Source organism: Neomonachus schauinslandi, chromosome 9 (genome assembly GCF_002201575.2).
Source record: "Neomonachus schauinslandi chromosome 9, ASM220157v2, whole genome shotgun sequence".
Lineage (NCBI taxonomy): Eukaryota > Metazoa > Chordata > Mammalia > Carnivora > Phocidae > Neomonachus > Neomonachus schauinslandi.
The window spans coordinates 83,806,341-83,832,886 of NC_058411.1; the positions used below are offsets into that span (position 1 = coordinate 83,806,341).

Sequence of the window (26,546 nt, forward strand, 5' to 3'; positions counted from 1 at the left end):
TGTGTGTGTGTGTGTGTGTGTGTGTGTGTGTATACCACATCTTCTTTATCCATTCATCTGTTGATGGACATCTAGGCTCTTTCCATTTTGGCTATTGTGGACATTGCGGCTATAAACATCAGGGTGCATGTACCTCTTTCGGATCCCTACATTTGTATCTTTGGGGTAAATACCCAGTAGTGCAATTGCTGGGTCGTATGGTAGCTCTATTTTCAACTTTTTGAGGAACCTTCATACTGTTTTCCAGAGTGGCTGCAAAGTTCTTAAAAAGCAAAACAGGTTTTACTTGCAAAGGTTGCAAAGAAATGATCAATACATACCAGAGTAGGAACAGTAAACATCTGAACTGAGAGTGCAGTTACTGAGATACTTCTGTCATGATCATCACTGATATATTCTTTTTGCAGCTGTTTATAATACTGAAAAATATAGTAAATGGAAAATCAATTATAAATTACTGAAAACTTTTAAAATCCCAATTTTAATAGCTGCTGATTTATTTCTATGCATATGATTAAAAGTATTATAATTCCTATTTCTTAAGATGTATTTTTTAAGTAATCTCTACACCCAACGTGGGGCTTGAACTTACAACCACCCCAAGATCAAGAGTTGCCTGCTCTACTGACTGAGCCAGCTAGGTGCCCCTATAATTCCTATTTCTAAAGGGAAGATGGGGTGCTTGGGTGGCTCGGTTGGGCGGCTGCCTTCAGCTCAGGTCATGACCCCAGGGTTCTGGGATCGAGCCCCACATCAGGCTCCTTGCTCAGCGGGGAGCCTGGTTCTCCCCTGCCTGCTGTTCTCCCTGCTTGTGCTCTCTGTCTGTTTCTGTCTTGTGCTCTCTGTCAAATAAATAAAATCTTAAAAAAAAAATAAAGGGAAGATAATATAGTGAACAAAAATATATCAGAGAATAACAAACGAAAGACCAAATAGGAACTCAGCTACCCAATCTAGCAGAGTTGTAAGTGAAAACTATAAAAAGACAAAAAACAAAACACACACACACACACACACACACACGTAAGAGTCATAGAGGACTGTGGTGGTTCCGTATATCCTTTCTCTAAACAGAATCTGGGACAATCTTTAGCAGATTCTACTGCAGTGGTATATGGCAGAGGCAATATTCTAAGTATTTAAAAACTGATAGGACCCAGAAAACCAACCAATCAGATTCAAACCAACCTTAAACAGAATGGATGCTGGCTGCAAATAACTTCTTAACTATACTGATGCATACCAGCCAAAAATCAACCCTGATATAGTGGGAAACAAAAATAATAATACATCCACTCATGTACAAGCAGAGTGTTAGATCCTTGACCTACATATTTAATTTTATCCACTAGAATTCCTACAAAGAAGTAACCATGGTATAAAATAATCTCATTTAAGTAGAGAGAACTGCTTTTGTAGAAGAAAAAAAATTCATTTCAGATCACAGATATGGTCCAATATTCTAAGAGTTTTAGAAAAATAGAGTTAATAGCTTGAGTTGTTACCATCTTTCAAGAAACTAAATGTGTTACTTTTAACACTCTACTTGTAAAATCCAGCAAGTGCAGGTATCTTGTCCCACAGTATCATTTGCCTTCAACAGTCATTATTTCATTCTCTTTTTCTAATCCTATCCTGGATCCTACCTCTGACCTGTTCTAATTTTTACAGAACTGCCTACAACTCAAAATTAGAGGAAACAAGTATTTATTGATACCTTTTTCTTTTAATGTTACTTTATTTTTATATATATGTAACATATATACACACACACACATATATTTATTTATTTATTTATTTATTTTTAAAGTAGGCACCATGCCCAACTTGGGGCCTAAACTCATAACCATAAGATTAAGAGGCACATGCTCTACTGACTGAGCCAGCCAGGCGCCCCTTGGATACCTTTGTACAAGGAAAAGTAAAAGATTCAAAAAGTACCTGTCATGTATTTACCTAACTTGAGAGACACACCCCTCTCTCCACAAAATATATATATAAAACAATGTAAGGGACAGACAATAGATCAATAAAACAATATTAAAAAACTGTGAAGTTTTATCTTTATGTTTTAGCCTCAGTTAAGTAAAACTCTTGCTCGTCTCATTCCTGCCTCCCTTTAGCATGCATATCGGTTCCTTTCCCATGCTATGCCTTTCAACTAGTCACTTCTACTCTTATAATTTTACTTGTTATAAAACAGACAAATGATAAAGAAGAATGAATGCATGTGTAATGTGATAACTTCCTATTGCTCTGTCCAGGCAAAAAACAGGTCATTTTCCACCTACCTCCTCTCCAAGACTACTGCTTCCATACTCCCAAATGTGAAAATGAATGGACTTTTGAAAAAGAAATACATCACAAACTGAGGGTTATAGAGGGGGGATGGGTTAGCTTGGTGATGGGTATTAAAGAGGGCACGTACTGAATGGAGCACTGGGTGTTATATGCAAACAATGAATCATGGAACACTACATCAAAAACTAATGATGTAATGTATGGCGATTAACATAACAATAAAATTTTAAAAATGTAAAAAAAAAAAGAAATACATCACAAAATTAAACTGATTCATAATTATCTGCTTTGTTTCTACAACTTCATTTCCAAAATGGTTTTCTTTTTCTATTATTGATATCTATTTATAAAGAGCAATTACCTTCACAAATTCCATAGCAAAGAATTTTTTGTATTCCATCTCCATAAAAAAACTGCTGAAGATCAATTCATGAAGGATCTTACGGGCACCTAGAGATCATTTTTGGGGGAAGTGGAAGAGTATCACCAAGGCAAAAAAAACATTCCAGCTATTAGAAGTGGCAGAATACTATAAAAATATTTCACATACTAACAGACCTCAAGAACTCAAATATGAGTAGCATTTATCACAATAATAGCTAGAATTTAAAATACATATATATAAGCCTTTTCCCTCTCTTTCTGCCCCTCCGCTTTGCCTTACTTCACTCTACCTTGCCCAAGCTTTCTCCATTCCTTTTTATTCTATTTCACTCAAAATTACTCTTACTCTATGTCTTCCCTTTTCCATTTCCTTAAGCCTTTCTCTCACCTTTCACTGTATGTTCTGCATTTGGATTTTAAAAATGAAAATTAACATAGCTTTAATAATGGCACCAAATGAATATATACACATACTCTTTTTTACTGGCCCTGACTAAACGAAAAAACACTATAATTAAAAGTATCCTTAAGTTTTAACACAGAAGACTACATATTGATTGGTTAACTTTTTCTTAACGTACAATATCTTATCAATCAAGAGCACTGATTTAATAAAAAAGATTAGCTCCACTTTAAGGTCATGCTTCATGGCAAGCAGCATAAGCAAAGATCCACCTACCTTTATAAAGCTTTGCATCCCAAAGCATTAATCTGCTTATGAGACAGGGATTCTCAGAGCCAGGTTCTTCTCTAAGGCATGCCTGGCAAAAGATCTGTCTAAAGTCACCTACAAACAAAAGAAGTCACATAACTTTTATTTTCATAATATTCCTCCCAAAAGTACGTTTCCTACAATAACATGTGAAAAAATTAACATTAATCTTCCCAGCTTAATATCAAGAATAATTCTGTCAACATCGAAGAATCAAAAGCTGATAAAATATTATTTATGGCATTTTGAGATACAAATCTGAAAATTAATCAAAATGTATAAACCAAAAATGAAAAAGAAATTTTGTTTTATACTCAATGACATTTTTAAATTCGTGGCTATTTCAAAAACCACTATTTTATGAGAAATAAGAAAAATAGGCAATATGCTTACTTGAATAGCTCATAATTTTGTTCATCCAGGAGCCAAGACGCAAAGCAAATTTCTGATGAGCCATAACTTCAGAGTGTAATACTTCTACATGAAGTGGATGTTGAGAGACATTTTCTGAATGACTCTACAAATGAAAGGAATATTAAAAACAAAACACTAGTTTTAAAATTCGTTTTAACTAAGTAATCTATTCTTCAAGAAAAAATCTTATATAACACTTACAGTTTCAAATCTCTGGGTCTAAATGGCCCAATCCTACCTTTACTTAGGATACCAAACCACTTCAACAATGTGATTATTCTATTTCGGCTCTTGTAATATGAATTCCTCTTACAATTCTCTTTTGTCCCTAATTCAGAAAATTACCTTTATATCTTCCTTTGCCTCTTGGCAAGCAGCAAAAGCACCTGCTTTGACAGCCCGACGACCCTAATTATAAACAAACATGAGAATTAAGTAGTAGAATGACAATCCCAATCAATAAGTAATATGTAGCCCAAAGGCCTAATGAGCTCTTAATTATTAATCATTTATCAACTGCCTAAAAGTAGTAAGATGGGCAATACCTGGACAATAAACATAAATGTTTAACATCTTTATGAAACTTCAGAACTTTTGATACCGCTAGCAGAGAATATACTTTAGGATGCTGGATTTCCTGCTTGGCAAGAATGTTAGTTCTTCACTTGCTATAGTGTACTCTATTTCTATCCAATAATAATAATTTAGGTTTTTACTAAAATCCTGCTATCTGTTTTAAATACTTTTCATGAGGCGCCTGGGTGGATCAGTCGGTTAAGCGTCTACCTTCAGCTCAGGTCATGATCCCAGGGTCCTGGGATTGAGCCCCGTGTCAGGCTCCCTGTCTCCCTCTCCCACTCCCCCTGCTTGTGCTCTCTCACTTTCTCTCTCTCTCTGTCAAATAAATAAATAAAATCTTTAAAAAATAAATACTTTCCATGAATGAATTTACAAGTTCCTCAACATGTGTTCCACAACACACCTGGCACCCACTAGTGGATGACAGGTGTGACCAGGATATTGATTCCTCAAGCCCTAGCACCACTACACTAATTACTAATGCCATGCTGCTTCTTCCACTATATTACACTCCTCTCAAGGACAAGGATTAAGTTAATATTCCCTCTATATACCTGAGGAACACATTTTGCTTTGGATAGATATTTTTTTTTTTTAAAGATTTTATTTATTTATTTGAGAGAGAGAGTGAGAGAGAGAAAGAGCACAAGAGGGGGGAGCGGGAGAGGGAGAAGCAGACTCCCTGCTGAGCAGGTAGCCCGATGCGGGACTCGATCCCGGGACTCCAGGATCATGACCTGAGCCCAAGGCAGTCGCTTAACCAACTGAGCCACCCAGGCGCCCTGGATAGATATTTTTTAAAAAGCCGAACCACAGCATCAGTATTATGCTAAAAATAGTTGTAATAGATAATGTTAAAAATGTCAAAATTAATGCATTTATTCATATGCTCAATAATTACAGAATGCTATTTTATTATTATTTTTTGAAGATTTTATTTATTTATTTGACAGAGAGAGACACAGCAAGAGAGGGATCACAAGCAGGGGGAGTGGGAGAGGGAGAAGCAGGCTCTGCGCAAAGCAGGGAGCCCGATGTGGGGCTCGATCCCAGGATCTGACCCGAGCTGAAGGCAGACGCTTAACGACTGAGCCACCTAGGTGCCCCTAGAATGCCATTTTTAATAAATAATTATAGAAACAAACTAAAGCAGACATTCTTAACTACTTTTTGCCAAATATATTCAGTAACTTTCTAATTATTTAGAATAAAAGAAGAAAGCTAATAGTTTATCTACAACTACGATACACAGAAAAATCAAGTTTTAACCAATTTACCTAGGATATAAGGAATAAAAGAAGAGTATGATTGTTCCTAACACAATACAAAAGAGCACTTGTCAAGGACTCAGTCAACACCTGACTCCCAGGAAGCTGATATGGGGGAGCGTAAGAATTCAAATGAAGCTCACAAACCTCTTTGTCTATGGCAGTGGTATGCAACTGGGCCTCTGCGAGCTCACAGTCAAGAGCTCTTTGTAGACTGTATATGACATGGTCATATGAATGGTGTTCATCATTGAAAAGGACACAATAGTATCTTTCATTTTTCTCCCTGTTAAAAAATAAAAGATACATATTCAGATACTGAAACAAATAAAGGAAAATGTGAAAAATAGACTAAAATAATATATAACATATAACCACCGTGTAGTTTCTTATGTATGAGAAAGTACCACAGCAATACTGATAAAGGAAGTTATTTTAAGTGTTACAGTGCCATGAAATTTTAAAAACCCTGATACCATTTCATCTTTTTATTACCTCCAGATGTAAATTATTACTTTCAGTTTAGTGGCAATATGTTTTTAATACTACTGTTACTGCGGCAAAGGGAGACAGCCCTAGGCTCAGGACCTTCAGGTAGGCAATGATAAATGGTAAGATTTTATTAACACTTAATTTTTATTGAGTTTGTTTTTGCTTTTACTTTCTACTTACTTGAAGTGATACTGGTTTTATAGAACATTTAAGTTTAACAAAAAAAAAGGTGTACAGATTGAAAGTGCTAGCACTACCATGTGATTGAGGGACCTCAGGCTGCTTAAGCTTTTAAGCTTGCTGAGATGACAGTGCCTCTTCCATCTTTAAAAAGAGTATAATATCTACATTCAAGAGTGGTGTGAGGATCTCATAAAAAATGTGAAAGCACTTGTCATGGCTACACAAATGTCAGATGTTATTATCAGTTTTAAATAGTTTACAGTATGCTTTTATAATATACTCAATCCAACTCATAACTCTAAGAGGCAGATTTTCTCAGGCCTGTTAGAGCTCACGAAACAGGGGTGCTTGGCTGCCTCCGTCGGTAGAGCATCTGGCTCTTGATCTTGGGGTCAAGAGTTCAAGCTCCATGTTGAGTGTAGAGCTTACTTTAAAAAAAACAAAAAAACAAACAAACAAAAAAAAACTTCTCCATGGTCACAATGCCAAAAAGCAGTTAGAAGGCCTCAAACTCAGATCTATGAATCTGAAGTCTGGTGCTGCTATACATACACTCAAACTCAAGCAACTCTCCCTTTTCATGCTGGCAGATTGCTATATCATGTTTACCAACACAAAGTTTCTTTTTCTTTTTTTTAAAGATTTATTTATTTATTTATTTATTTATTTATTTATTTATTTGAGAGAGAGGGAGAGGGAGAAGCAGACTCCCTGCTGAGCAGGGCACCTCACGTGGGGGTTGGATCCCAGGACCCTGGGATCATGACCTGAGCTGAAAATAGATGCTTAAGCGACTGAGCCACACAGGCACCCCAACAACACAAAGTTTCTTAAAGAGTTTAATTGACATTATCACATATTTGAAATTAAAGCCTTTTTGGATGCAATCTCTGATGACCTTTATTTCCCCAAGCAGTTTATGGCCCACAAAGAGTCAAAACAATACATTTAATGTCTTTATACATTAAAATTCTTAATTCTCTCTCCTCCTAAAACAAAAAAAATCCGTAAAAGGAACAACAGTATTTGAATTTGTGACGCAATTTTGTGAAATTCCTAATATTACATGGATAGAAAAATTCCCACAAGGCCCAAACTGTATCTTCATATCAGATCTGGAATTCTCTTGTACCTTTGTAAGTTAAGAGCAAATCTGTCACTGAAAGACTTATGGCTGTTAAAAATTGCTGGGTTTTAGTTTTAAAATGTTAAATCCCTACAACTAGTAGGGAAATAATCCTAGGTATCAAAGCACATGGTAAAGGGCTATCTTCTTATTACCATCACAAACCTCTTGGGGAATCTGGATGTTGGTCTAGGACAGGATCAAACTGGGCAATTTACTTCTTTTCTGGGATGAGTAGCTATTAGGTCCTTATAAATCATTTAGAATAAGACCCCCAGCCCAAATAATGAAAGAAAGGCCTTTATCCCCGCCATGGGCTGAGCTAATCCAGAAGAAGCTACAGGGAAAGGGGGAGAAATATCAGCAGCTACAGAAGGACTTGAGTAAATCCATGTCAGAGTGGCAAAGCTTGAGGCACAACTAACAGAAAGTAATACTGTGAAGGAGGAGCTGGCCCTGCTAGATGCGTCCAACATGGTCTTTAAATTTCTGCGTCCTGTGCTGGTCAAACAGGAGCTGGGAGAGGCTCAGGCCACAGTGGGGAAGAGGCTGGACTGTATCACAGCTGAAATTAAGCGATATGAATCCCAGCTCCAGGACCTCAAACGGCAGTCAGAGCAACAGAGGGAGACCCTGGCTCAGCTGCAGCAGGAGTTCCAGCGGGCCCAGGCAGCCAAGGCAGGGGCTTCTGGGAAGGCCTGACCCCGTGGTGGGGGAAGGGGAGGGGAGGGAATGAAGCAGCTCTAGGGTCTATACTGTAGCTAATAAAATGTGAAAACACCTCGTGTTTTCTGACCAAAAAAAAAGACCCCCAAAATGCTCTTTCTCAAAAGTCAGCAGCTCCTGTTTAGGGTCTTCTTTTGGCTTACCTTCTGTTAGTGCCTGTGCAGAGCATCTCATATAAATGGACATTTTGGAAGTATTCCCAAAAGAGAATTCTCTACATAATTGTCATAATGCCGATAAATTATAATCTTTGCTAAAATTTCTCCCTTTTGCAAAATGTCCTCACCTTATCTGGAGTTCAGGAGGCAGTTCTTTTTCCTCTTCCCATATAGTCATTTCTACAATGTATTTTATCACTGAAGGGAATATTTTCCGGGCTTGGGCAATTACCTCTTCATTCAATGGACAACGTAAATTCTGTAAGACAATATAGAAAAAATATAACTACTAACATTGTATACAAATAAATGGTTGAGAAAATGTTATTAATTTGTAATTATTTTAATGACTTCATTACACCATCCTTCAGGAACAAATTCAAGTTGAGCTCAAGAGGGTTGCTATTCACATCAGTTTAGCTTAATTCCTTGTGGCCAAGTTGGTGCTACAGATAGAAAGGAAAGGAGACAGAACACAGAGTCCCCTTTTTAGTGATGCTCTCCCTTATGAATGTTCTCTGCCTTCCTGAGTAGCCTAATTATAGTAATATCAGAGAACATTTGGTTATCCCTTAGACCTTACAAAAAACTTTTCTCATTATTTCAACTGATCCTCATACCCACTCTGTAAGAAAGGGAGAGAGTTAGTGACATTTTTTAAAAAGATATTATTTATTTGAGAGAGAGAGCATGAGAGAGCACAAGCAAGAGAGAAAATGAGCAGGGGGGAGAGGCAGAGGGAAAGGGAGAAGGAGGCTCCCCACTGAGCAGGGAGCCCAATGCGGGCTTGATCCCAGAACCCTGGGATCATGACCTGAGCAGCAGGCAGATGCTTAACGAAATGTGCCACCCATATGTCCAAGAATTAGCGACATTTAAAGGAAGGAACCCATCCAAGGTAAAAGAGCCTATAAATAGCAGAAATGACTAAAACCTGAGTCTTTGGCTCCCACAAAAAAACATGTTCTCTTTATTCCAGACCACTACCTCCTTAACAAAAGGCTTGCTGAAATCAATCAGCTAAAAAATCCATTCAAATGCTCTTTTGATTTTCATACAAATCAAAACCACAATGAGATACTTCTTTATACCTGCTACAGTTACTATAATAAAAAAGACACATAATAACAAGTGCTGGCCAGGATGCAGAGAAATTTGAACGTTTATACACTGCTGGTGGAAATGTAAGATGGTGCAGCCAATTCGGAAAATAGTCTGATAGATGCTCAAAATATTTAGCATAGTTATATGACCCAGCAATTCCACTCCTACATATCTATACAAAATAAATGAAAACATGTCTGAAACAAAAACATATACACAAATATTCATAGCAGCATTATTTATAATAGCCAAAGAGTGGAAACAACCCCAATGTCTATCAACTGATGAATGGATAAATAAAATATGAATTCTTTTTTTTTTTTTAAAGATTTTATTTATTTGACAGAGAGAGACACAGCGAGAGAGGGAACACAAGCAGGGGGAGTGGGAGAGAGAGAAGCAGGCTCTCTGCTGAGCAGAGAGCCCAACGCAGGGCTTGATCCCAGGACCCCGAAATCATGACCTGAGCCGAAGGCAGACGCTTAATGACTGAGCCACCCAGGCGCCCCTAAAATATGAATTCTTATACAACAGAATATTACTTGTACCAAAAAGTACCTGGTACAACATGGATGAACCTTGAAAACATTATGCTGGTGAAAAAAGCCAATCATAAAAGACCACATACTATATGATCCCATTTATATAAAATGTCCATAATAGGCATATGTATAGGGACAGAAAGTAAAATAGTGATTGCCTAAGGCTGGGGAGTTTGTAAGAAATGGAGAGTGACTGCTGATGGATACAGGGTTTCTTTTAGGGGTGATGAAAATGTTCTATAATTGAGGTGATGGATGAAAAACTCTGTGAATACACCAAAAAGTGCTGAATTATACACTTTAAATGGGAGAATTTTTTAATATGGTATCAAGTTACATCTCAATAAGCTGTTTAAACAAAGAGTAAACAGGAAAAAAAAACAAAGGAGCTCTTTAAGACAAAAAAATCCAGTAGAAATTCAATATAAGATTTTAATATTAAATTTTAACCTACCTGCTACAGACTGTTCTAATGAACTGTTTCATTCTGCATTCACCAAACTTTTAACCTACACATTTTTACTATTTTGCACCTATTCTTTCTCACTCTCCAATGCTTTATGATTTCAATTTTTACCTTCTCTTCAGTATGTCACCTTCTCTCTGGAGATTTTGTTCAGAAGCATTTACTAGAGAGAGATACAAAGAGTGCCAAAGTACTAAGAGCAATATTGGTCCACTACATTCCTATTTCATATATATATACATATAATACACACATATATGTATTTTTTTTAGCTCAGTATATCCTTTCAAATTCTTCAAAATAGTAGTCCGAGGTGAAGAGTTAAAAGAATCAACTCATTACTTCCATGCCATAGCAATCAGAAGTAAGTCCTTTAGAAGAGGTCTGGTAAGTATATAAGAAACTTTCAAGCAAAGCATCTAACGCTTAGAAAATAAGAAGGTCAGGGCGCCTGGGTGGCTCAGTTGGTTAAGCGACTGCCTTCGGCTCAGGTCATGATCCTGGAGTCCCGGGATCGAGTCCCGCATCGGGCTACCTGCTCAGCAGGGAGTCTGCTTCTCCCTCTGACCCTCCCCCCTTCTCATGTGCTCTCTCTCTCTCTCTCAAATAAATAAATAAAATCTTTAAAAAAAAAAAGAAAAAAGAAAATAAGAAGGTCAGTGAGAGGAAACAAAAGGGCTATAATCTAAATAGGAAAAAAAAAACCAACTTATTAACCCAGAAATGTACTGCAAAACTAGAGAGAAACTGCTTTTATATATATACAGGAAAGAGGCCTCTCTTCAAAAGACATTGCCAAAAGCTGGATGATTGGCTGATTAGTATCAGCCAGAGCAGATTACACTTGGTAGATCCCTACTATGACTGGCACAATGCCATGCACCTGGTAGAGTATGGCTTTCACATTCATCAAAGCAAAGATGAAACAAAACGCTAGGTACACAGGACTGTTTGTGTTGAATGAATTGATTAGTTATATGCTAGCCACAGGTGCCCTTCTTTCACCTCCAGATAATCAGTAAGTTCCAAAATATCCAGGTTTACTTTTTGGATAAGCCTGAACGACCAATCACCCTTTGAATCTAATTCTAAATCCAAGATCAGCTTAGTTCAAGACTAAATTCAGTGTTCTGAGGCCACTATGATTCAGGAAAACCCCAAACGGACTGGAAATCCATGAGGCAGAGGGAGGGAAGCTAGTTTTATAAACTCTGAGTCAACTTAACTCCCAAGGATTCTTCAGGTATTTAAAACACAAAGACAGGGGCGCCTGGGTGGCTCAGTCGTTAAGCATCTGCCTTTGGCTCAGGTCATGATCCCAGAGTCCTGGGATCCAGACCCCTGAGCCCCGCATTGGGCTCCCTGCTCAGCGGGAAGCCTGCTTCACCCTCTCCCGCTCCTCCTGCTTGTGTGCCCTCTCTCACTGTCTCTCTGTCAAATAAATAAATAAAATATTAAATAAATAAATAAGTAAAACACAAAGACAGTTTTTGCAGAATGACTAGTTATGGAATGAACAGGTTATAAAAACCAAGCCACAAATCACTCTCTACGTGCCAAAAGATTTCAAAATATTTTGACATATTAGAAAAGTGAAATAATCAGAATTAAAAGCGTTCCTTAAAACAAAAATGAGAATAAAATTGAAAGGGTTACACTGGTATTCCAGGTAATGGACATTTGGTAATATTTAATCAAGAAACGGGCACTTGATAAGTATTTGTCAAGTGAAGGAATGGCCATCTGAGATTAGGACAAGTAAATGAGTAAGAGGGAAGAGGCAATCTAAAAATCGAACGCTGAATAGTAAAGTAAATGGGGGAAAAGGCTAACGATTGGTTAATGGGTAACAAGTATATGACTATTCTTTGTACTATTTTTATTTTTGCAGCTTTTCATAAATTTGAAATTATTTCTAAATTCAAGATTTTAAAAAACCGTCTGGAACGCAGAATCTAAAGATCTGAATTTTAGGTCCAACTTTGCCACTGACTAGATAATGCAAACCTGAGCAAGTCACTTTACTGAGGCTGTTTCTACTTCTATAAAATGGAGCTACTGTATCTACCTCACAAAGTAGTAATGAGGATAAAATTATATAATTCGCTTCAAAGATTTCTGTTAATTCTAAAACATACAAATGTGAGGTATTATTAGTATCAGAAGTAAGAAAGGTAATGGGAAAAGTAGTAGGAGCTGTAATACTAATACTAATGACGACAGCTAACATTTACTGGGCCCTTAGAATACTCCCAGGCAAATTCTAGAGCTAAGCACTTTGCATGTATTACCTCATTTAATCCTCACAGCCCTGTGAGGCGGATGGTATTATCTCCAGTTTAGAGATATGCTGAAAGGTAGAAAGGTTGAGTAACTCTGCCAAAGTCACAGAGCTATCAGTGGGGTTCTAAAACAAACTGAGGACACCTGTTCTAGAGCCCATACTGTTGCCCTCTGATGCTTCTACTCAAGAGAAGACAACACATTTTACCTCTCCAAATATAATTCCTTTTCTTTCCATTCTGAGTTTTGTAAAATGGAGTACACTACACACAAGTGGTCACATAGCACAAACATACAGAATACCAGGGGTTTCTTAATGATAGATCATTATCCTTTATGATACACTGCAATGTTTTTTTCTGGTCTGTCATTTAATCTCATGATTTTTTTTTTAATCTCAAAGTTTTTATTATAAAGAAGTTATTAATATTTGCAGAAGCAATTTATTATCTTTTCCTTTTTATGGCTTCTAAATTTAAAGAAAAATCTTAGAAAAGCCCAATCTACTTCAAGATTATTTTTAAAAATTTACCCATATTTCTTTCTAACAAGTTCATAATTTCTTTTCTTTAAAAAAAAGCTTTAAAAAATCCTTGATATTTCTGGAATTTATCTGATCAAGCTTTATACTTTTTTCCCCTCAAATGGGCAGCCAGTTACATACCACCACCGATCTGAAATGCTATCTTTACTACCAATTTGGATTTAGATTCTCTTTCCTATTCCATTCTTTGCTGTCTATTCCTGTAGCAAGAGTCACATTATTTGTATTACTACAGCTCTTTAGTACATTTTAAGTCTGTTAGACCTACTCACACTCATAACTCTTTATTTCAGCTTTTCCTGACAATTCTCACAGATTATTTCTCCAGAAGAACTTCTGCTTTGTCAAGTTCCAAAAGAGTATTTGGCTATTATTCTGGTTGGGGAAATACTGATTTTGTGGATTAACTCTAGAAAAAATTTTAATACTGTATATTTTTTTGTAATATTGAATCTTCCAATCCAAAAATGAAGTATATCTCCTGATTTTTTTTTAAAAGAGATACTTTTTTTTTTTAAGATTTTATTTATTTACTTGACAGAGAGAAAGACGGCGAGACAGGGAACACAAGCAGGGGGAGTGGGAGAGGGAGAAGCAGGCTTCCTGCGGAGCAGGGAGCCCGATGTAGGGCTCGATCTCAGGACCCCGGGATCATGACCTGAGCCGAAGGCAGATGCTTAATGACTGAGCCACCCAGGCGCCCCTATCTCCTGATTTTTCTTTCGTTCATGCCTATTGGAGTATACTTTTTAAGTTTCTTAAAATAGACCTGGCAGATTTATTTTTTTCCAAAGTATTATTCCATAAGTATATTTTTTCTCATGCTATAATGAATGAGATCTTCTCCTCCATTACATTTTAAAAAAAAATAATCTCTATACCCAACATGGGGCTTGAACTCACGACCTCAAGATCAAGAGTCATATGCTCCACTGACTGAGCCAGCCGAGCACCCCTCTTCCATTACATTTTCTTTTTTTTCCCCCAAGATTTATTTATTTTAGAGAGAGAGCATGCATTAGCAGGAGGGGCAGAGGGAGAGTGATAGAATCTGAAGCAGACTTCATGCTAAGTGCAGAGCCCAACATGGAGCTTGATCTCACGAGTCTGAGATCACAACTTGAGCCAAAACCAAGACTTGGATACTTAACCAACTGTACCACCCAGGTGCCCCTTCCATTATATTTTCTAAAAGATATTATTGCTTGTAAGGCATTCAAGTAATATTTGTTGAATACATTAAACAGAAAAACTAATGGTTTTTAATATGAATTCTGTAACCAATAACTGGACTAAATTCTACTTTCTATTTCTTTTTCAGTTAACATTCTTGGGTTTTCCAGGTATCATGACGATTTTGCCTCCTCTCCAATACTGATGTATTTCAGTCTGTTCTGTGAGTCTATTTGATTGACTTCCACAACAGTGTTAAATAACAACAGCAATGGATTTCCTTGTCTTCTCTCTATAATGGGAATACCCTAGTGTTTTATCATCAAACATGATTAATGACTTTTGATTTCAGGTCAATAATTCTGGAAGAAATTGAGAATGTTATCAAAGAAGCTACTTTCCCAACTAAAATTAACAACTCAGGAAACAACAGATGTTGGTGAAGATGTGGAGAAAGGGGAACCCTGTTACACTGTTCGTGGGAATGCAAACTGGTACAGCCACCGTGGAAAACAGTATGGAGGTTCCTCAAAAAGTTAAAAATAGAAATGCCCTATGACCCAGCAATTGCACTACTAGGTATTTATCCAAAGGATACAAAAATACGGATTTGAAGAGGCACATGCACCCCAATGTTTATAGCAGTAATGTCCAGAATAGCCAAAATATGGGAAGAGCCCAGATGTGGTGTGTAGTGTGTGTATGTATGTATATATAAGCTATATTTCACAGACTGGAGTATTACTCAGCCATCAAAAAGAATGAAATCCTGGGGTGCCTGGGTGGCTCAGTCATTAGGCGTCTGCCTTCGGCTCAGGTCATGATCCCAGGGTCCTGGGATCGAGCCCTGCATCAGGCTCCCTGCCGAGGGAGCAGGCTTCTCCCTCTCCCACTCCCCTTGCTTGTGTTCCTGCTTTCGCTATCTCTGTCTCTGTCAAATAAATAAATAAAATCTTTAAAAAAAAAAAAAAAGAATGAGATCTTGCCATTTGTAGCAACGTGGATGGAACTAGAGGTTATTATGCTAAGCAAAATAAGTCAGAGAAAAATATATGATTTCAATCATATGTGGAACTTAAGAAACACAACAGATGAACATAGGGGAAGGGAAGGGAAAATAAAATTAGACAAAAACAGAGGAAAATAAAATTAGACGAAAACAGAGAGGAAGGCAAACCATGAGAGACTCTTTACTCCAGGAAACAAACTGAGGTTGCTGCAGGGGAGGAGGGTGGGGGGATGGGGTAACTGGGTGATAGGCATTAAGGAGGACACTTGAAGTAACAAGCACTGGGTGTTGTTGTATGCAACTGATGAATCACTAAATTCTACCCCTGAAACTAATAATATAGTATGTGTTAATTAAATTGAATTTAAATAAAAATTTTTTTAAATTAAAAAAAAAAAAGAGAAGAAAAAAGAAGCTACTTTCCCAGAAAGTGCCAGGATTAATGGTTGCACAAGTGAATTCCAAGAGGTCATTCCAGGAATGTAAGCATGATCATGATTCCTTTAAACTTGATTTCACCCAGTAATGTTTTATTTAGTATTTCAGCATAACAATTATTAATAAAACTGATCTGTAAATTCTCTATTTTGTCAGATATGAGGTCAATATAATGTTGGCTTTATGTAACAAATTTGGAAACTTTCTCTTTTCCCCCTTCTATGCTTAAGGACAGTTTCTATGTTTTTGTTATTTACTTGGTGTTTAATTGAGTGATTTTTATTTATTTATTTTTTCAAGATTTTTATTTATTTGTCAGAGAGAGGGAGAGAGAGCAAGCACAAGCAGGGGGAGTGACAGACAGAGGGAGAAGCAGGCTCCCAGCCAAGCAAGGAGCCCGATGTGGGACTTGATTCCAGGACCCTGGGATCATGACCTGAGCTGAAGCCAGACACTTAACCAACTGAGCCACCCAGGTATCCCTGATTTTTATTTTTAATCAGTAAAATTTTTTAAATACAGAAAAACAGGACACTTTTACCTAAATTCAATAACTGTTATTTTTCCCTATATGTATTTTTTGTTCAAGTATTTTAAGGTAAAAATTAATATTTTATCCCTAAATACTTAATTATGTATCTCTAAAAAATTTTTTCTTACATACTTATAATACATTATATCTAGTAACATTAATAATTTTTAAATATCATCTAATGTCTTGATCATATTCAATTTCCTTAATTCTTCCCAAAATATCTACTGCATTTGGTTATTATGTCTACATCACTTACATTTAAATGAATCTCCCATCCCCACTTCCAGCTTTTGTTCTTCATGACAGAAACCAGGCCATACTTCCTATAAAAACTCCTATCTTCTAGATTTGCCTTGAAATGTCCTACATTAATTTATATTTATCTTCCTTGTGGTCTTCTTTATCATGTTCATGTCTCCCCTGTATTTCCTAGAAGTTAAACCTCAAGGTTTTATTAAGTTCAGGCTAAACACATTTTTTTTTTTTTTAAGATTTTATTTATTCACGAGAGACAGAGAGAGAGAGAGGCAGAGGCAGAGGGATAAGGAGGCTTATGGACAGCTGGATGGACATTGAGTTGATGGACATTGAGTTGCTTCTACTTTTTATTATGAGTAATATATTATTCTATAATAATACTGTTATAACAATATTATGAATAACGCTACCATGAACATTCATGTCTAAATATTTGCTTGAACAACTGTTTTTAATTATTTTGAGTATATACCTAAAAGTGGAGTTGCTGGGTTGTATGATAACTCTACATTTAATCATTTGAAGAACTGCTAGACTATTTTCCAAAGTGGCTGCACTATTCTACATTTCTACCAACAGCATATGAGGGCTCCAACTTTGTCACATTCTCACTAACACTTGTTATGATTTGCCTTGTTGATTATAGCCATTAGTGGGTAGGAAAAAGAATGTCATGATTTTGGTTTGCATTTCCCTAATGAGTAATGATGCTAAGCATCTTCTCATGTGCTTATTGGCTGTGTGTGTGTGTGTGTGTGTGTGTACACACTCTTTGAAGAAATGACTTCATTTTTTTTCCTTTTTAAAATTTTATTTATTTATTAAAGATTTTATTTATTTATTTGACAGAGAGAGAGAGAGGGAGTGGGAGCATAAGCAGGGGGAGTGTCAGGCAGGGGGAGAGGGAGAAACAGGCTCCCCGCCAAGCAGGGAGCCCAACGTGGGGTCGATCCCAGGACCCTGGGGTCATGACCCGAGCTGAAGGCAGATGCCTAACCAACTGAGCCACCCAGGTGCCCTCATTATGGTTTTGATGTGTATTTCCTTAAGGATTCCCTAAGTGATGTTGAGCATCTTCTCATGTGCCTATTGGCTATTTGTATGTCTTCTTTGTGGAGAAACGTCTATTAAAGTCTTTTGCCCATTTTGTATTCTGCTTGTTTCACTGTTTCTATTCCTAATTTGATGAAAGCTTTTACTTACTTTTAAAGATTTTATTTATTTATTTGACAAAGACAGAAAGAGCAAAAGTAGGCAGAGCAGCAGGCAGGGGGAGAGGGAGAAGCAGGCTCCCCATTGAGCAGGGAGCCCGACACGGGGCTCCATCCCAGGACCCCAAGATCATGACCCTAGCCAAAGGCAGATGCTTAACCGACTGAGCCATCCAGGTGCCCCAGAAATGACTATTTATGAAGAAATGACTATTTGCTTGTTTTAAAAATTGGGTTGTCTTTTTTTTTTTTTTTAAGATTTTATTTATTTATTTGACAGAGAGAGAGACAGCGAGAGCAGGAACACAAGCAGGGGGAGTGGGAGGGGGAGAAGCAGGCTTCCTGCCGAGCAGGGAGCCCGATGTGGGACTCGATCCCAGGACCCTGGGATCATGACCTGAGCTGAAGGCAGACGCTTAACAACTGAGCCACCCAGGCGCCCTGGGTTGTCTTTTTATTATGGAGTTTTAAGAGCTCTTTTTTTTCAAGATTTTATTTATTTATTTTACAGAGAGACACAGTGAGAGAGGGAACATAAGCAGGGGGAGAGGGAGAAGCAGGCTTCCCTTGGAGCGGGGAGCCCGATGCGGGGCTCGATCCCAGGACCCTGGGATCTATTTTTTCTTTATTACTCAGGCTTTTGCTGTCATATCTATCAATCCACTGCCAAATATGAGGTAATGAAGATTTACCTCTATGTTTTCTTCTAAGAGTTTTATAGTTTTAGCTCTCACATTTAGGTCTTTGATCCATTTTGAGCTAATTTTCATGTATGGTGTGAGCTAGGGATCCAGACTCATTCTTTTGCATGTGGATATCTAGTTGTTCTGGTACCACTTGATAAAAAGACTATTCTTTTCCTAGGGAATGCCCTTCCTATTCTGGTTGAAAACAGTTGACCACAGACATGTAGGTTTATTTCTGGGCTCTCAAACCTATTCTCATAATCTCTCTGTTTATCATTATGTCATATCACACTGTCTTGATTACTGTTGCTTTGCAGTAGGTTTTGAAATAGAGAAGTATGAATTCTCCAAATTTGTTCTTTTTCAAGGTTGTTTTGGCTATTCTGTGTCCCTTATAATTCCACATAAACTTTTTTAAAAATTTTATTTTTTTATTGTTATGTTAATCACCATACATTACATCATTAGTTTTAGATGTAGTGTTCCGTGATTCATTGTTTGTGCATAACACCCAGTGCTCCATGCAGAACGTGCCCTCTTTAATACCCATCACCGGGCTAACCCATCCCCCCACCCCCTCCCCTCTAGAACCCTCAGTTTGTTTTTCAGAGTCCATCGTCTCTCATGGTTCGTCTCCCCCTCTGATTCCCCCCGCCTTCATTTTTCCCTTCCTGCTATCTTTTTCTTCTTCTTCTTCTTTTTTTTTAACATATAATGTATTATTTGTTTCAGAGGTACAGGTCTGAGATTCAACAGTCTTGCACAATTCACAGCGCTCACCATAGCACATACCCTCCCCAATGTCTATCACCCAGCCACCCCATCCCTCCCACCCCCCACCAGTCCAGCAACCCTCAGTTTGTTTCCTGAGATTAAGAATTCCTCGTATCAGTGAGGTCATATGATACATGTCTTTCTCTGATTGACTTATTTCGCTTAGCATAATACCCTCTAGTTCATCCACGTCGTTGCAACATCCATTAAGATGATCATGCGGTTTTGTTTTTTTCAGTTTTTAGAAAATTTTATTTTTTCCCAATATTTCAAATTTCTTGTAGTTAACATATATAGTATAATACTAGTTTCAGGAGTAGAATTTAGTGATTCATCACTTACATATAACACCCAGTGCTTATCACAGTGCCCTCTTTAATATCCATCACCCATTTAGCCCATCCCCCTGCCCCCAGCAACCCTGTTTATTCTCTATAGTTAAGAGTCTCTTATGGTTTGTCTCCCTCTCTTTTTTTTTTTCTTTCCCTTATGTTCATCTGTTTTGTTTCTTAAATTCCACATATGAGTGAAATCATAAACATATGGAACACTTCTCCAGTTTGTGTGTCATCCTTACACAGGGGCCATGCTAATCTTCTCTTTATCATTTCAATTTTAGCATATGTGCTGCCAAGTGAGCTGATTTTTAGATGTTAACCTATGTACTTTATTTTACATCCTGTGAGGAGGCTCATTATGCCATATCACCCCACTATTAGTAATGATGCTAATACTGATGACCAGTTTCAGGAGATGACAATATGGTATCTCCATTATAAAGTTTCACTTTTTTTCTGTATGCCTAGCAAGTAATCTATGATATGACAATTTAGAACTATGTGAATATTGTTCTTTATCAACTCATGTCTTAATGGATTTAGCATCCATTAATGAGCCTTGCCTGAATCAAATATTTCCTCAAGGTTTGCAAAATGTTTATTATTCTAATTCTATTATCCCGTCTCTATTAGCTAGCTAGCAATCACCTAGAAAGAAGAGCTTTACCTCATAAACTGGAAAGACTTGTTTACCATGAAATACAGTTCCTATTGAAAAGGTAGAATAGGGCCTCCTGAGTGACTCAGTTGGTTAAGCGTCCAACTCTCAATTTCGGCTCAGGTCATGATCTCAGGGTCGTGGGATAGAGCCCCAAGTAGGGCTCCCAGTTCAGAGCGAGTTCAGGACGTGGTCTGCTTCAAATTCTCTCTCTCCCTCTGCCCCTCCCCCCACTCCTGCTCTCGCACACGCTCTCTCCCTCTCTAAAATAAATAAAATCATGGGCGCCTGGGTGGCTCAGTTGGTTAAGCGACTGCCTTCGGCTCAGGTCATGATCCTGGAGTCCCGGGATCGAGTCCTGCATTGCGCTCCCTGCTCGGCAGGGAGTCTGCTTCTCCCTCTGACCCTCCTCCCTCTCATGCTCTCTGTATCTCATTCTCTCTGTCTCAAATAAATAAATAAAATCTTTAAATAAATAAATAAATAAAAATAAAAAATAAAATAAAAACTTTTAAAAAAAATGGTAGAATAAATGCTTAGTTCATTCTCTTTAATAACCAGTTTTTAAAGTGAGAAATTAATATAATAACCATTGCCATGGCAATGAACCACTGCCATGGCAAAATTATTTGTTTGTTTAAGTTCTCTGCAAGTTTTATTAGGCACTCATGAATTTTCATATATTATGATTCAATCAATTACAGTAGTTATTAGTATTATTTTGATGTTCCAATTGTCCAACTCCAATCAATGACAGCTCTTTCAAGCTGGGTCCTAGATTCTTTAGACACAAACCCATCCTCATAAGCTTACCTATTCCTTGACTCAGACCTGGTCAGGTATTTTTACAAGCCCTGAGTTCTTTTAGTGGGTAATAGTACTTAAAGAGATCAAAATCTGGGCCCTAGGGGTATTCAATGCTAGAGGATTATCTGGAACAGTTTAAAGAGTACAAAAACTATTTCTTGCAGTTCTGAAAAGGGTTACTCTGTGAAACCATTTGAACATAGGAAGTACTTATTAGGAAGTACTTTCTTATAACAACATTCCAAATTTCTTCATTGGTTATTAACTGTTCAAATTTTCTCCATGTTTGAAAAAAATCATGAAATTTTATACAGTCTGATAAAATAATCCATTTTTCAAATGTACTTGCACAGTCTTAACAAGAGTCTTTTATACCCTTTTAATTTCTTCTGTATCTGTGGGTTTTTGTTTTTTCCTCATTCTCCTTCCTAATAGCCTTTATCTGGGCTTACTCACTTTTCTTGATTAGGATATATAGCAGATAATCAATTTATTGACTGTTTTTTCTTTAAGAAAAGGAATTACTGAAGTTACATGTCAGTTCTACTGTTCCATTTGCTCTTTTAGCCTTATATGTCGTTTACTCTTACTAATCAAATTGACTGCTTAACAAGCAGAAGAAATTCACTCTTTAGACAAAGAATACAGAGTGGAATAAAACTCCTTACATTTAAATACTGGAACATAAAAAGCAGGCTTTTTAATGGAATTGAGTTTAACCCATACACATAACATTTCTTTCTATCTAATTGCATCAAGCTTAAAATAATTAGCAGTTTTTAAAAATACTATTCTTACCTCTTTTGTAGTACCTGCTCTTCCAGGTTCATGACTTACACAAAAAGGGCCAGTTTTCCATGCCTCTGTGTCTCCACAGTCACAAAATCCCCCTCCAGTAGAAGTATGCATCTGATAAATGAAAAATGAGTTTGTCTTGATTTCAAACATATTACAAAGCAAGAAGGATGAAGATGACTCAAATAATAAATGCTCCCCAATACTTAAACCTTAATTGCCATTAATATAATAGAAACCAAATAAACCAAAAACCATTTCAGTTAACCAAAATAAATAAAAATCTGAATACTTAATCACAACAAAAATGAGCCTTCAAAACTGACAAAATTTTGAAACAAATATGCTTTGAAACATCTAACTTTTAAATAATAGTTTTTAAAATTGTGTACTAATGGAGAACAGACTGTGAAGTATGCAAAAACAAAACAAAACAAAACAGCCCACTATGCAACACCTAGAATGCTTGAGTAATGACATTTTTCTGCTTAAACACACTTCTAAAAATCATTATAATACTTATATAGTTAAAAAATGTTTACAGTATTTACATCTATTTGATGTTCCACTGCAATTAAAATTATTTACTTTTACTTTTATTATTATCATTTACTATTTATTTTTCCTTTCAGGGTTCCTGCAAACAAAAAAATAAATGATGCAACATATATGAATCCTGATATAGGATGATGACAGTGGCTTGATTTTGAATCTTCCCCAAAACCTCCCTCTCCAAAATATAAAATAAACAAGGAGAGCAATAAAACCACACGATTTATGTCTGCAGCATTACTGAGAGATGAAAAATAAATGCCACGGCCTTCAAATGACTTGTTCCATTAGAGTTCCTATTGCCTATCGCTTCAAGCCTACAAATGCAGACGAGAGAGGAGCTTAAGAGATTCCATGAAAGAAAACAGAGAGGTACAGAGGACTTAGGTGAAGCATACACAAAGTCACACCCAATGTTGAGGAACATAGATTGAGACTTGGCAGTTCCCAGGGAAACATCAAAAGTGAGCATGACCAGAAGTGGCAACCTGAGAGAAGCACTGCTTTTGGAGGAAAATGAAATACATTTAAAAAAAGTGATAAACCTTAACAGTGTGGCAGTAAATGAAAAAAGGAAATAAAAAGGGAAAATTAAGGATCCTACAGAAATGAGAGAAACAACACAGGGCCACTCTCCTCACCTCACCTCTACCACCACCATCATCTATAAAAGAAATTACACAGAAGAGGACCAAACTTATAGAAGAGAGCACTTGTGGACACTGTCCATGAAATAAAAAAGAAGTAGACCATATTCATACAGAACTATTACCAAAAAAGAAAGGCAAAAAATGCAGTAAGAGCCAAAACCCCATCACAAAGCTGAAGAAAACTGTAATCTAATGTTTCAAACTTAATTACATAGCCTCAAACAAGCATTTGGGGGATATGAAAACCCTTAATCAGATTAAAGCACCTTTAATTAGAAATAAACTAAGAGGGGCGCCTGGGTGGCTCAGTCGTTAAGCGTCTGCCTACGGCTCAGGTCATGATCACAGGGTCCTGGGATCGAGCCCCACATCGGGCTCCCTGCTCGGCAGGAAGCCTGCTTCTCTCTCTCCCACTCCCCCTGCTTGTGTCTCTCTCTCTGTGTCTCTCGCTGTCAAATAAATAAATAAAATCTTTAAAAAAAAAAAAAAAAAAAAAAAGAAATAAACTAAGAACAGAAGTGGACAAAAAAGGAATAAATGAGACCTGACTGAACTCAGGAAAAAAAAAAAAAAACAGAAGAGAACTAGAAAATCCTATCAGAAATGAATTCTAAATTACAAGGTGTCCAAGACAATACATTCAAATGAAAAATTAATAAATAACATTAAACAAAGCAGGAGAAACAATCAAGAAATGAAAATGCGATAATTAAAGAAATACAAGGTCAGAGAGAAAGGGGTTGCAACAGAAAACAGGCATTAACTGGAGTCACCAAAGAAGAAAATCTGAAAAATGGAACAGAGCTGATACTTAAAACTGTAATCTAAGGAAATTTCCTAAAATAAAAGAAGACCTGAATCTACACACTGAAAGCACCCATGAGTAACTAAAACTCACCTAATATGATCAACTCTGAAGTATATCCTACTAAAATTCTAAGACTTTAAAGATAAATGTCCTGAGGCTTTCTGGCAAAAAGATGAAATAACACAGTATAAGAATATTAGACTGGTGGGACGCCTGGGTGGCTCAGTTGTTAAGCGCCTGCCTTCAGCTCAGGTCATGATCCCAGGGTCCTAGGATCGAGCCCCGCAACGGGGTCCTTGCTCAGTGGGGAGCCTGCTTCTCCCTCTCCCACTCCCCCTGCTTTTGATCCCTCTCTCGCTATATCTCTCTCTCTAAAAAAAAAAAAAAAAAAAATTAAACTGGTATCAGACTTTTCAATGACAACATATAAAACAAGACAACAGCAGAGCTGTGTTTTCAAGGAAAGAAAATGCAAATCAAGGATGTTATCTCCAACCAAGCTATAAAAATACAATTTTGAACATGTCGGAACATAGGGAATACTGTATACGTGAGCCCTTCCTGAGAAATCTACTTGAACAGAGATCAGCAAACTTTATGTATAAAGGAACAGATAGTGGGGTGCCTGGATGCTCAGTCAGTAAAGCATCTGACTCTGGATCTCAGCTCAGGTCTTGATCTCAGGGTCATGAGTTCAAGCCCTACTTAAAAAAAAAAAAAAAGGAACAGATAGTAAATATGTTAGGCTTTTCGGGTCATATAATCTCTGTTGAATTACTCAAATCTACTGTTGTCATGCAGAAACAGCCACAGATAATAAATACATACACGAGCAAGGTTATGTTCCAACAAAACTTGATTTATGGGCACTAGAATTTTAATTTTATATAATTTTCATGAAATAGGAATTTTAATTTCACATAATTTTCATGTATCATAAATTACTACTTTATCTTTTCCCCAACCACCTAGAAATATAAAAACAAACTTAGCTTGCAGGCCATACAGAAACAGGCAGTGAATCAGATCTGACCCACAAACTAGTTCACCAACCCTTAGAGGATGAGCTTCATTTGACCAAGAGGTGACTAGGAAGACCTCAGAAAAAGGACAGATGGTGAACATTTTATAAATTTAATTGCAGAGTTAAGATACAAATCAAAAGTAAGGACATGGATGAAGAACGTAAACATTATATGATCTAACAATCAGAAGGGCTACAACTAAAAATTGGGACAAGGGAAAGAGAAAATAAGATTACCAACTATTACACAGGTATTAAGAGGAAATCAAAGATACCATTAAAACTGACAGACTAGGGGCACCTAGGTGGCTCAGATGGTTAAGCAACTACCTTCGGCTCAGGTCATGATCCCAGGGGCCTGGGATTGAGCCCCGCTCGGGCACCCTGCTCAGCGGGGAGCCTGCTTCTCCCTCTCCCTCTGCCATTCTCCCCACTTGTGCCCTCTGGCTCTATCTCTCTGTCAAATAAATAAATAAAATCTTAAAAAAAAAAAGTAAAAGCATAATCTTAGAATAGGGAATGGCATAGAAGCAAGGCACAAAATCTAGAAGCCTTAAAAAAATCTGGCAAATTTAACAATATATTTATTTAAAATGTCAAGACAAATGATAGCATAGATCAAGTTATAAGGTAGAAAACAGATCTTATAAAATCAAATATACACTTAAGATTCAGCAATCCTACTCCTAGGTTACGCACGAGAAATGCAAACATTTCCCCACACAAAGACTTGTACATGAATGTTTAAAGAAGCTTTATTTAAAAGCTGGAAACAAACGTGCACCAACCGATGAAAAGAAATTGTAGCAGACCCATACAATGGCAATAAAAGGAACAAAATGCTGATAGATGAGAGGATTTCAAAGGCATTATGCTAAGTGAAAAAAATCCAGACAGGAAACACTACACACTATATGATTTCATTTATATTACATTCTCAAAAGGCAAAAATATAGGGACAGAAAACAGTTCAGTGACTGCCGGGAACTAGGGGTATGGAGGCAAGGCAACTGAATGCAAAGAGTATCTGGCAGATGTCAAAACATGTCTTGATTGTGGTGGTGGCTACTGAACTGTATAATGTTTGTAATAACTTCAAACTGTACACTTTAAGTGTAGATTTCATTTTATATAAATTATATCTCAATAAATCACACTTAAAAACAAGGTTTTTTTAATTTTATTTTTTTTAGATTTTATTTATTTATTTGACAGAGAGAGACACAGTGAGAGAGGGAACACAAGCAGAGGGAGTGGGAAAGGGAGAAGCAGGCCTCCCGCTGAGCAGAGAGCCCCATGCGGGGCTCGATCCCAGGACCCTGGGATCATGGCCTGAGCCAAAGGCAGATGCTCCACCTACTGAGCCACACAGGTGCCCCAAAAACAAGTTTTTAAAAGACAAACATAATAAGATAATATTTGTGAAGTATGTAACATAGCAGTAAGTAAAAGGCAATAGAAAAATGAGTAAAGAAATAAACAATACATAGAAGAAATTAAACAATTAAAATACGAAAAGATGTTAATACTACACATAAGCAAATTAAA

General features: G+C 37.0%; 1 protein-coding gene, 1 non-coding gene and 1 pseudogene across 2 annotated transcripts in view; 1 reads left to right on the plus strand and 2 right to left on the minus strand.

Moving 5' to 3' along the window:
• Positions 1–26,546, minus strand: part of UBR1 (ubiquitin protein ligase E3 component n-recognin 1) — a 150,696-nt gene that overhangs the window by 96,697 nt on the left and 27,453 nt on the right. The window contains exons 4-11 of the mRNA XM_021695652.2: positions 21,968–22,078; positions 8,472–8,602; positions 5,806–5,944; positions 4,157–4,219; positions 3,791–3,914; positions 3,365–3,472; positions 2,663–2,751; positions 321–419 (exon numbers count right to left, since the gene is read on the minus strand). Of these exons, the coding sequence (XP_021551327.2) occupies positions 321–419; positions 2,663–2,751; positions 3,365–3,472; positions 3,791–3,914; positions 4,157–4,219; positions 5,806–5,944; positions 8,472–8,602; positions 21,968–22,078 (864 nt within the window). The remainder of the gene's footprint in view (positions 1–320; positions 420–2,662; positions 2,752–3,364; positions 3,473–3,790; positions 3,915–4,156; positions 4,220–5,805; positions 5,945–8,471; positions 8,603–21,967; positions 22,079–26,546) is intronic.
• Positions 7,746–8,161, plus strand: LOC110585473 (annotated as a pseudogene).
• Positions 19,903–20,006, minus strand: LOC123325757. Its single transcript, XR_006540615.1, has one exon. It is a non-coding gene; the product is annotated as a U6 spliceosomal RNA (small nuclear RNA).